This window comes from Camelus bactrianus, chromosome 15 (assembly GCF_048773025.1).
Source record: "Camelus bactrianus isolate YW-2024 breed Bactrian camel chromosome 15, ASM4877302v1, whole genome shotgun sequence".
Taxonomy (NCBI): domain Eukaryota; kingdom Metazoa; phylum Chordata; class Mammalia; order Artiodactyla; family Camelidae; genus Camelus; species Camelus bactrianus.
In genome coordinates this window covers 47,510,113-47,522,279 of record NC_133553.1, presented here as the reverse complement: position 1 = coordinate 47,522,279, position 12,167 = coordinate 47,510,113, and the positions used below count along the sequence as shown (strand labels likewise).

At 33.4% G+C, this 12,167-nt stretch overlaps 1 protein-coding gene across 1 annotated transcript in view; it reads left to right on the top strand.

The window, feature by feature from the left end:
- The window catches only part of FBXO11 (F-box protein 11), a 77,684-nt gene that overhangs the window by 64,188 nt on the left and 1,329 nt on the right, over positions 1-12,167 (top strand). Inside the window, exons 12-22 of the mRNA XM_074341104.1 lie at positions 3,512-3,729; positions 4,667-4,752; positions 5,624-5,718; positions 6,339-6,461; positions 6,547-6,632; positions 7,365-7,441; positions 7,532-7,675; positions 10,039-10,149; positions 10,881-10,988; positions 11,287-11,395; positions 11,993-12,091. Of these exons, the coding sequence (XP_074197205.1) occupies positions 3,512-3,729; positions 4,667-4,752; positions 5,624-5,718; positions 6,339-6,461; positions 6,547-6,632; positions 7,365-7,441; positions 7,532-7,675; positions 10,039-10,149; positions 10,881-10,988; positions 11,287-11,395; positions 11,993-12,091 (1,256 nt within the window). The remainder of the gene's footprint in view (positions 1-3,511; positions 3,730-4,666; positions 4,753-5,623; positions 5,719-6,338; positions 6,462-6,546; positions 6,633-7,364; positions 7,442-7,531; positions 7,676-10,038; positions 10,150-10,880; positions 10,989-11,286; positions 11,396-11,992; positions 12,092-12,167) is intronic.

Below are 12,167 nucleotides of genomic sequence, written 5' to 3'. Positions count from 1 at the left end.
TTTCCTTCCTCTCCTGTGTTCCATTCATGACAATAGATCTCATCACTTTAGGAGAAGATAATTGGCTAGGCTTATTAGAGCAGTTACTTGGGGAAACGTACCTTGCTGAAGATGTAAGTTACCATTTGGTAGTTCTCAGCACCTTATTCTTTCTTATCCAGATATCACAGTATTTGGCAAGTGTTTGGTAGGTTATAGTTCGGAGTTGTAGAAGTTTATTTCATTGAAGGTATTTTTTTCTCTCTACTTTTCATTTTTTTAAAAATTACTTGGAGAGTTTTAAGAGAAACTCTTGAATCCCTTTTACTCTGTTGAATGTAATAAAGACTATTTCACTTCAAAAAAATTTTAAATGAAAAAACAACTTCACTTTTTATTTTATTTTTATTTTTAACTTGATAAAATGGTAATTTTCAAGGATTTTTAGTAATGTTTATGGCACAGATTTAGAAATACTTATGCTGAGAAGTTAACAAGCTCTTATTTTAAAACATAGAAGAAGCTCTTAGCAATGTGGTATCTTCTGGTAGGGAAATAAATCATTTTGTAATATGGGATAATCCAGTAAAATGTTTGTGCCTTTGGAATCATATGTATGTTGGAGCTTTCATGGTTTGCATCTTAAATTGAGGCAAAGTAGGATTCTGTATTAGACCGTTTTTCATTAAAGGCATTTCTTAACAAAACAGATGCATTTCATTAAAATGTATTTTAAAGCAAAATTACAGTAACTGAATCCTTTAATACATAATAATAGATAGGTTTTCTTGTGATATTATAAAACTAAGTCAATCAGTGGTTGCCCTTTCTGAATGTAATCACAGTTGTAGCAATGTAAGAGGCTTCTGGTTTTACGAGCATGAAGAAAAAAATTTTCAAAAAAATGTTGCTACCTTCTTTTCTTGAAAGTTGCCTTAAAACAAAAGATACAGATTACAACTCCCATCTTTGATGGAACTAGGGGACCATCTTTAATCTAAATTATAGTATGGTAAATGACCATGTGTCAGTGACCATGGCAACTAGTCCAGATTAAGGCAGGTTATAAAACCTGTTTATATTCAGGATGATAAATTGGTAAACTTGATGTGAATTTAAATATATTAAGAAGTGATTTAAACAAATGGTGGCAAGTTTAGGATAGAATTATCACTAGAGATCTAAGCAAAGGAGAAAAACAAGATAATTAGTATAACTTCAGGGAAAATTAAAACTTGTACAGCAAAGAATGTGTAGTTATATTATACTTCATGGCTGAGTCTAAATAGCACACTAACCAAAACTGTGATGTAACTACATTGGAAGGATACGATGTGTTTATGTATGATGGAGGATCAAAAGGTAGGAGAGCTAAAGCTCATGTTCCATAATAGGAAGTTAGGAGATTATACCTAAAACTGAAAACTCGGAATAAAGCTGTACATGTTTTTACTTAAAAATATGGAGGTAAGTCAAAAGAATTAGCTAAATAATTGAAAATGGGGGCCTCTGGATAAGGAAGAATGAAAAGAAAGGGGCTGTTTGCCTTCATAAACTTATGGATCTAGTTAACTCTCTTAACTATACAAAATCAAAACCTAAAGAAGAACAGAGAAAAAGCATCCCTACATTTGAAAAATGTTTAGTCAATATACTGTAGCAAAGTATACTTGCAATACTGTAGGTTTAACTAGTACAGCCAGGACATCACAGTGGCGTGTTTTTGGAATCTTCATGGAAGCCCAATAAATAGCACACCTTTTCCTGTCGTATTCTGAACAAATTAAGAAATAAAATCTATGCCATGAAATAACATGAAGAGGCTGAAGTATCAGCTTCAATACTCTTAAAGATTAGGTTGGAAGATACAGCTTAGGATGAGAACCAAATGGATCTGTTCAACTGGACAGTGCAAATTAGATAGGCTTATCCACTTAGTCAAGGCAGTGTTCGTGGAGTAGTAACAGAAGACATGCTCCACAAGGGCAGCTCATTTCCACGAGGAGAAGGGTGAAGCTGAATTGAGCATACTCAATTTTCCCAAGTTTACCATTCAGATGTGTCATTCAACTCCTGGCAGAGAGAAACTAATTGAGATCCCTGCTCAGTAATGGAAACATCAGAAATGTTGAACTGTTCCAATCTGATGTTAAGTTCTTTTAGTCTAGCCTCTTGTAAAATTTTTGTTTCTTTGATGCTCAGTTTTGCCATAAAAGTCTGTATGTACATCTGGTGTACATCCATTTTTATTTAGTATAAAATCAAAGAAGAAAAGACTTTTTAATATTTTAAGATACTGTTTTTGATGCAACCCCTCAATTTCTTTTTTAAAGAATTAGATTGTAATCTGTATGTTAACAGGTAAATTGTAGGTGATTTGCACTTTATTTGTGGGAAATGAAACCTGAAAACTACTTTTAAGTGTTGTTCTCAGATCCATTTTCTTTAAAGAGTTAAATATGTAGTGTATTAGAATACTCAGAATTACATCATTTATCAAATCCTGCTTGATTGCTTGCCATGTATAAAGTCTCCTACAGATGCTCCAGAAGTTAGTATAGTCCTATCTCTGCAGGAGCTTATGATCAGGTAAAAATGGGTATGACAAATACAGTACGAGTCAGTAGATGAAGTAGCATAAGAAAATATTTAGTGCTAAAAGGAATTTAAAGAGAGGAGAACACATTCAGTTTTTGAAGGGAGATGGACAAGGAGGGTGAAATAGCTTTTAGAAATGCCATCTTATAAATATCTCATTTTTCAAAATACTCAGTCTGATTGAGTCTTAGGACTTAGGATTTCAGTATTACAGTAATTTTTATTCTCATAGAAAATAAGTAAAATATAGGCATTATAGAAATTTAGAGAAGTATAAAGGATACAGTAAGCATCCATAATACCACACTACTCAGTTAATCACACCCTCATATTCTTATTTGATCCTTCAAGTTGTTTTTTTCCCCAGGTAAAATTAAGATCATACTGAACGTATACTATCTTGAAGTACATACTGTTCTTTTCATTTGACATGATAGCATGTGTAACATGAACATAAGTCTTCAACAACACTTTATTTAGTTAATTCCCTATTTGGGGTTAAGATGAATTATTTTGAATTATTTTAAATGTCTTTTTCTGTATATGTCCTTAAGTCAACTTTTTAGAAGTTGATTTCTTGGAACATTTTTAAGGCTATGAGGGTTTCTTTTCTTTGGTACTTAAATAAATCTTTTGCTCAAAGATACACACAGACACACACACTTACTGGATAATGGTATTTGTTTGCATTTATTGAATAAATCTTGCCCTAGTTTTCATTCCTGGCTTTAAATATACTCACACTATTTAGAGGATTTGTAGTCCTATTTCACTAAAACATTTAATCGTTTGAAATTTAGTGTATGTCTATTTTTCATTCTTAACTCTTGAACCTTTCTGATACTTAATTTTGAGATAGACATTAAAAAGACTGTAACGTCATTTCTTTTTGCAAAATGGCCTTACCTACAGGTTTAATTTTTGTATTTCCCAGGGTTACTTTGAAAGTTGCAACATACACAGAAACAGGATAGCAGGCTTTGAAGTAAAAGCCTATGCTAACCCCACAGTGGTTCGATGTGAAATTCATCATGGACAGACTGGAGGAATATATGTTCATGAAAAAGGAAGAGGACAATTCATAGAGAATAAAATCTATGCAAACAACTTTGCAGGTGTATGGATTACCTCAAATAGTGACCCAACAATAAGGTATTTGTATATAAATTATGGATGGAAATTAATTTTTCTGTTTTTTGTTATAAGAAAAGTTAAGATACTTAGCTTTAACTCAGTATTTTTCCTAGACAACAGAGTACTATAAAATAGATTTTCCTAGCAAAGTCTATGCATCTGAATGAGCCTGGCTATTGCATTTACTTTGGGGTGTTCTATTTGTTTATTAGTGATCTAAGCCATGCAAGATATTTTTTATGAAAAATTGCAAATACTCTGATTTTTCATTTTAAATTCATCAAACTGCATTATAGATGAGTAAGTAGGGCTGCAGTCTTCTCTTGAAATCTGAATGACCTTGTCTTTTCATTTTTTTCCTGAGAGTCAGCAGGTAGAGTAACTCAGGAGACTAATTATCTCAAAGATTATTGGACAGAGAGAACAAGAATAAAAGTCAAAACTTTAAGCTGTCACTTTTCTTTAACAGTTCCTACCATTCCCTTTAGCCACAGTAAGGAAACAAACAGACCCAGTCTCAAAGGCATTGGCTGAGACTGTCCATCAGAGCTATTACAGTTTAATCAAAGACCCTGAATTATTTTTGTCAAATTTTTTTTCACTGGCCTTATGAAAGTAGATTATGTGATTTCCATCTTATTAGTATGCAACAAATGTTTATAATTCAGCTTAAAAAAAGTTATTTTAAATGTGTTAGCTCTTTTGAGGGAAATTTTTAAGAATGCTATTTTGTTTCAAATACTATGTGGCTTTTCCAAAGCTTTAGGTTTTAGGAAGAACTGGAAGGAAAATAATCTAGTCTGAGTCCCTCATTTCATAGATTAGGAAACTGAGGTCCATTGAAGTCAAATAATTTGCTAATGTCACATAAACATGAGTGGTCTTACAATTAATTATATAAAACAAGCAAGCTTTTCTGAATATATGATTTTTTGTTTTCTTTACATAATTATAGGGGGAATTCTATATTTAATGGAAATCAAGGAGGAGTTTACATCTTTGGTGATGGACGAGGCCTTATTGAAGGAAATGACATTTATGGTAAGCATGTGGTTTTGTTCTATCAAATTTTAGAGCTTGATCTGTCTTCCTGACATTAGCAAATGGATTTTGAAATTATCCGAGTAGGAGGAATTGATCTAGTTTCTTTAAATTCTCAATAAAGATTATTCTGTGATACTTATTCACATAACAAACGTTTACTGAGTACCTACTATGTACTAGGCACCATGCTACATACCAGAGATGAAAATAAAACCAAGACCTTAGTCTCAGGAAATATCAACAGTTCCCTTAGATTCACTCCATTGTTTAACAATTAATAAATTATTTCTGTGGTAGTTTAATATACTTTAGTACTAACTAGAAAGGGAAAATAATTATTCCTCATTAAAACTTTTGAGGTATTAATTCAGCAAACAATTATCAGGTGTCTATGTGCTAGACTGATATGTTCCCACACTTCCTCTTTTGCTAACACTTACCTGGATAATATTTAAAGCTTAGTGCCAGGCACGGTTCTGAGCACCTTACCTGAGTTAAGTCATATAATGTTTGTAGCAACCCTGTGAAGTAGACACTATTAAATATCCCCACTTACTGATCAGGAAACAAAGGTACAAAGAGGTTAAGTAACTTACTTAAAGTCACACAGAAAGTAAGTAGAATTCCTGGGATTCAGAACTTGACAGCCCGGCTCCAGAGTCTCTGCTCATAACCGCTGTGCCTGTACTGCCTACAATCCTTCTGCGTCTTTTTACACTCCTGGTCCCCTTAGTTTTGTCTTGTAATGCTCATGAACCATAAGTATCTTTCTGAATATGATGTACTTCACAGAATTGTACTCTTACTATGGTATGGTACTCTTACTTAGGCTCTGTATGTTGATGTTATAACTTTTATTTTTAAATAGGCAATGCATTAGCAGGAATTCAGATTAGGACAAACAGTTGTCCAATTGTTCGACATAACAAAATTCATGATGGCCAGCATGGTGGGATTTATGTGGTAAGTTAATGAATACAGTTCTAGAATCTCATGCATCAAAATCAGGAGAGAAAACTGGGAGAGGGCAGAATTATGTCTGCCTTTAGGTAGACCATATTCGTTAGCATCTTACAAAATTTAAAAACCTATGTATTAGTCCTGTGTCTTCTGTCACCATGGTATCTGAAACTGTTATACAAGTAAGAAAATGTAGGAAATTTCAGAAAGGTCCTTGTGCAGTGAATGCCAAATGTGACTCTAATTTTTAGTCATAGTTCTAGAAATGTTCATGTCTTAAATCTTCTAAAAATAAAAATTTTAGTAACTTGAACCTCATTTTGAAGTGATTTCACCAGTGATAAGTTGAAATAACTATTAACTTACTAAATGAGATCTTTCAGTTATATGTCTTAGAATGAAGTAAGGTTTTTTGTTAAAGAAAATTGAATGTTAACTACTCTTAACTATAACAGATTTAAAAGTACAAAACCACATAAAGAATGTTATCATTACCTCCTTATCCAGATAAAAAAATGAAAATTGAGGGTTTTTTGTTATAACTGTCTTAAAAGGGGGAAACACACTATAAACTACTTGGCCTATACCAGATACATATTGTAATCAGTGTAACTTTTATTTAGCATGAGAAAGGACAAGGCGTAATAGAAGAGAATGAAGTTTATAGTAATACTCTGGCTGGGGTCTGGGTGACAACTGGCAGCACTCCAGTTCTGAGAAGAAACAGGATACACAGTGGCAAGCAGGTAAGATTATGTTGGACTCATACTTGTATGGGAAATACATTGTTTTACAGTTTTTTTAATTTGAAAAATTTTTTTTTAATTTTAGGTTGGTGTTTATTTTTATGACAATGGACATGGAGTGCTAGAGGACAATGATATCTATAATCATATGTATTCAGGGGTTCAGATAAGGTAAATGTTTTCACGTTTGGCTTTCTTTGAGGGGTTGTGAGTATGTGGGGTAAATGGAAGAAATTTCCTGGTTATTTAATGCTCAATCTTTATTCTTCCTTTTGTATATATATTCACACTCTGTCACATTCTTGGCTTAAATTATCAGAATATAACTTTTCTTAGACTGAGGACAGCAGCCAGTGGCACATATGCCGTAAGAGCTCATTTCCATTTTTCTGTCATCCACTATGACAGGCATAACAGCTGTCAGTGTATGCCATCATACTTGGACAGTGGAAGGCTGTATAAAAATATTTGTGAGCTATACCTGGCTTATTAAATGGGAGCTGTTTTTATGCTTCTTTATGCTATTTCTGCAAAATTAAGTTTTTACACCCTTTTTTCCTGTATTTTAACAGTTTTTGGAACTATAGTAGCTCCTGATTCAACCTTTTATTTTAAATGAGGGGAGTATATAATATAATGAGTTATTTTACCTAACCCCCTCAATTTACTTTACATATTAGTAGACTCTGTAGTAATATAATCTATAGCTAAGTATGTTCTGGGGGAAATAGAATTAAGCAAAATTAAACAAATTTCTTTATTGACAGACTTCTCAGAGCATCTCGAAGGGCTCTTATATAGTTAATTCTTACTGTGATTAATGTGGGTTTTTCCACTATTACCTAACATGGGATATGGGTGTAGAAGCAACTGAAGTGGCATTATTTTCTATTTTACCCATAGGACTGGAAGCAACCCCAAAATTAGACGCAATAAAATCTGGGGAGGACAGAATGGTGGAATTCTAGTTTATAATTCTGGTATGTTTAATCTTTCATTTTTTTCTTAGTGCTAGTAGTATTTAGAAATATACTTTCTAAATAACATAACCTAAATTTTTGCATTTATAGGTCTAGGCTGTATAGAAGACAATGAAATATTTGACAATGCAATGGCTGGAGTCTGGATTAAGACAGATAGTAATCCTACACTAAGAAGAAATAAAATCCATGATGGACGAGATGGTGGCATCTGTATATTTAATGGGGGTCGAGGTATTGTTAATTTTGCATTAGTAAAAAAACTCAGTTTTCCATTATCCTTCCATATCTTTAATGATCAGTGACATTGCCAATTAATGTAAGTTATAAATGAGAGAATCTCAGTCTTTTTCGTTATCAAATCTTGAGATGGTTTAGGAGATTAGTGCCTAGAATTCAAGGAGACAGATGTTTACGGAATTTTACTTTCCTTTTGTAGCCACCTTGAGTGTGCCACTTGTTAGTAAGGCTTTTTTTAAGGTAGCAGAATTTGTTTGCACTCTCTCTTTAGACCTTTTATTAATTCAGAAAACTGACATGATTATAATAAACTTCAAAGTCAAGTTATAAAACTAGGTGTGAAAAATTAATTGGTCTGTAAATATATAAAAAAGGCCAGAGTAAACAGGCATTGCTTTGTACCTGTTTACAACTGTGTTTTTTGGAGAGTGGAGAATGGAATTAATGAAGCCAGAATGTGCTGTTTGGTATCCATAAAGGTCAGATAACTTTGCATTGAGGCAAAAGTTCATAGTCCCTGCTCGTTGCAAATGCGTATTATTCATCGAGAGACTGGGAGAGAATGTCAAATGCATATTATCACCATTCCTGAAATATCAGTAATCCAACATTGTACATATCTTATATAGATTAGCTAGTTGTCACTCTAACATACCAAGATTTAATCAACAAAACTGTTGCCACCAGGCAGTAATGACTCCATTAATGACAGACTCTCAAGGAGTTTCTAATCTAAAATTGAGTGACATGTCTCTGATAGGATTCTTTATAAGATATAATGAAGAAATACAATACAGAATGGCTTTATTTATAAGATGTTGGGAAAGGTTCATGGAGTAAAATCACTCGAACTGTCTTGAAAAATGAGTATTTACTGGTAAATTGGAGTAGCAGGGGTCATAGGCCATTCCAGATGTAGAAAGTATAGTTATTTCACTCTTTCATTTGTAATTGAACACTTCTGACCAACCACTATGATACAGATGGTAAAGATAAGCTGGTGAATAAAATATAAACATCCAGAAAGTTTACAGTCTAATGGAGTAGCACATTGTAAGCAAAAGGTCTCAAGGAAACGGAAACTGGAAGTGATTTAGTATAAAGGAAGAGGACAGAAAGTTGAGGCCAGAAAGGGGACAAGACCCAAATCATAAGAGGCTGTTTGTATATGCAGTATAATGAAAAGGCTTCGTATGTATGCAGTACAGTTTAGATAGATGTTAGCAATAGAACTTGAGGTTATAATGGACATATGCAAGATTAGAGACAGGGAAAAGGAATTTAGAGGTCAGTTCTGTGAAATACTACAGATGGGTCAAATGTCTACAGAAATAAAAATATGTTTCATGTCTTCAGGGAGCAGAGAAACACTAGTACACAACTAATTGTAATTCACTGTACATAAGTAGGTTTTATAGGAGTAATATTAGCGAATACTTATTTAGCACTGTGTACTTTTATATGTATTAACTCATCTAATCTTCATAATAACCCTGTGTGGTAGGTGCTATAATGCCCATTTTACAGATAAAGAAACTGAGACAGAAGGTAAGTAATTTGCCCAGTTTCTAAGTGGTGGAGTCAGTATTTGAAGGCCTTAAGTTTGATTCCTTAACCCACTCTTAAGAGAAAATTAATAATTTGATGGAGGGAAACTGGAAACCTCCCAGAGGCAGTGACATTAAGAAGAAAGTGTGCAGGACTTATGCAAAGAAGAAATAATATAAACCAAAGGCATCAGGGACAAAAATGTGTAGCATATTCAGAGCATAGATAATGTAGTGAGACAAAGTAGTAGAGTGGGGGAGTATTTTGAAAGGCTGTAAATAGCAATTTTAAACTTTATTCTGAAAGTACTTTCCACACATCCAGATAAGGGATATTATAGAGTTGTAGGAAACTGGGGAAAATAACAGCAGCAGAATAGGGACTGGAGTTAAGGAAATTGATCAATAAATGCTGGCAACAGCCAGAAATAATCAGGGCTTGAACTTAAAACATGGAGAGCTTTAACGGCCCTAAAAATATTTCCAAGGAATTAATTCACCAGTGTTCAGTGAGAATCAACTTTGGGCCAGGGGATGCAATGGTGAGTAAACTAGACATGGTCCGTGCAACCATGGAACTTCTACTTTATTGGTTAGAATGGTTACCTGCCATTTTTAGCAACTTCTGGTTAAATCCTACTTTAAGTATCTGTGAATTACTAATAAACTTTCTTTTCAGTTGAGAAATTAATCCTGTGAATTTTACAATGCAGTTAATAAGAAACTAAAAGAAAATCTAAATACCACCAAAAAGACTTTAAAAATGTTCTGTGCGTTAGCCTTAATCTGGGGAAATATTTTATTTTATAGGTCTCCTTGAAGAAAATGATATTTTCAGGAATGCTCAAGCAGGTGTTCTCATCAGCACTAATAGTCATCCAGTTTTGAGGAAAAACAGAATATTCGATGGATTTGCTGCAGGTGTGTATTTTCTTTTGTTACCTGTAGCCTGTTTTCTGTACATTAAGTTGTTTGATTCTTGGTGTTAGTTCTTTTGCTTAATAATGGCTAAAGGTGTACAAAATGTGCTGCAAAAGTGGTTGAATGCCTGTTAACAGTCACTTAAGAGAACACCTCATCCAAGTTCTGGATTCTTCCACTCTAAGCTAAACTTACCTTGTTCTTGCAGATCAGTACTAATTCTGATCATTAGCTGGATAGAATAAATACAGGCTAGTACTGCCACTAGGAATAAATTCAGATAAACATAAGACCTCTGGTCTCAGAGAATTTTTTTTTTTCAAGATCTTGGTAAGTGAAATCCCAGTATTGTGCATATTTCAACTTTTTGCCAGTGAAGACGACGACTACTTTTAATTATTCCAGATAACCATCTAGCTCCTTTCTAAACATTTTTCTGAGCCCTGTCTTCTATTTGGTTTGCAAAGAAATCTAAAAATAATGTCAGTACTAAATTAAAAGTAAATTGTGAACTGTATCATTCCTTCCTTTAGCAAGAATAATGGGATTATCAATGGTGGAAGTTAATGTTACTGTAAATGATTCAAATAAACATTTGCATTTTATTCTTTAAATGTTAGTTAATATACTTCTTATATAAAAGAACTAGTTTACTACATTTGTTGTATTTCAGGTCTCTTTTAAGAAACTGTATAAAGTGATGCATTTGCTGTTTGTAAATTTTGCTTCAGGTATTGAAATTACAAATCATGCAACTGCAACACTAGAAGGCAATCAAATTTTTAACAACCGGTTTGGAGGCTTATTTTTAGCATCTGGTGTTAATGTGACAATGAAAGGTACGTTGGAGTCTGTTCTGCCTATAAACACACTATGCCATGAAAAGATGATAATCAGAAGCCATTGTTACTAACTTAATTCTGTCACTCAGTAATAGCCAACAACTCGAGAACTGTTTTGAAAGAGTTTCCACTTTTTCTGAATAGTTGGGAGTATCTTGCACAAGGAAAAAACCTATCTTTGTTCTAAGCTTCATTGGTTAGCCTTTTTAAAGGCTCTTAAAAAGTAACTCCTCTGTTAGAATAATCACTCTGGTATTTTGTCTTTACACTTAGAATTTTACTTTTCTTGTTACAGATAACAAAATAATGAACAATCAAGACGCCATAGAAAAGGCTGTTAGTAGAGGCCAGTGTTTATATAAAATATCAAGTTACACCAGCTATCCCATGCATGATTTCTACAGGTATTATTTCTAAATTATTTGAGTCTTGAAAAGGGGGAGATGGTGATTTCTAAACTGACAAGACCTCACATTTTTAGATTCCTTTAAATGAATGAGCTAAGATAGTAAATTGGGTATTTGCTAGTGGAAAGTGAAAATAAATGAAAATTTTATTAATTGCCCACTTTGAGTACTGTGATCAGTCTACTTTTGAGGATGCTGTTTTGGACCATAAAATACAAGACAATGTAATACTGAAGTAGCTACTTACATTGCTGAAAATGTGGAACATTTATATTGTTCTAAGAGCTTCAAAGTAAAGCTATTATTAAAGTGTTCATTTATCCCAGTCACCGTGAGTGGGTTTTGACTCCCCTCTCCCCCATATTGATTCAGTGAAGACTCGACAGGTGCTTGTTTTCCTTGGAAGACAAAAAATAGAAAATTTGCATATTCCATTAAAGCACCTTTTCAGAATTAATCTGGAGTAGAACCACAAAAATTTGGGTTTTGGTCCTTTTCTTGTAAGCCAAAGGTCATAGGGTAATATATAAACAAATTGTAGTATTTAATAAGTAGCATGTTTGAGGAAAGTAATGTAAGCTTTTGCTTTTTTAGATGTCACACTTGTAACACCACAGATCGAAATGCCATATGTGTGAACTGCATTAAGAAGTGCCATCAGGGACATGATGTAGAATTTATTAGACATGATAGGTATGTATGTAGCACACGTGCTTGCTGTATTGCCCAATTATTTTCTTCCCCTCACTTTCCTAATTTTTGGGTTTTC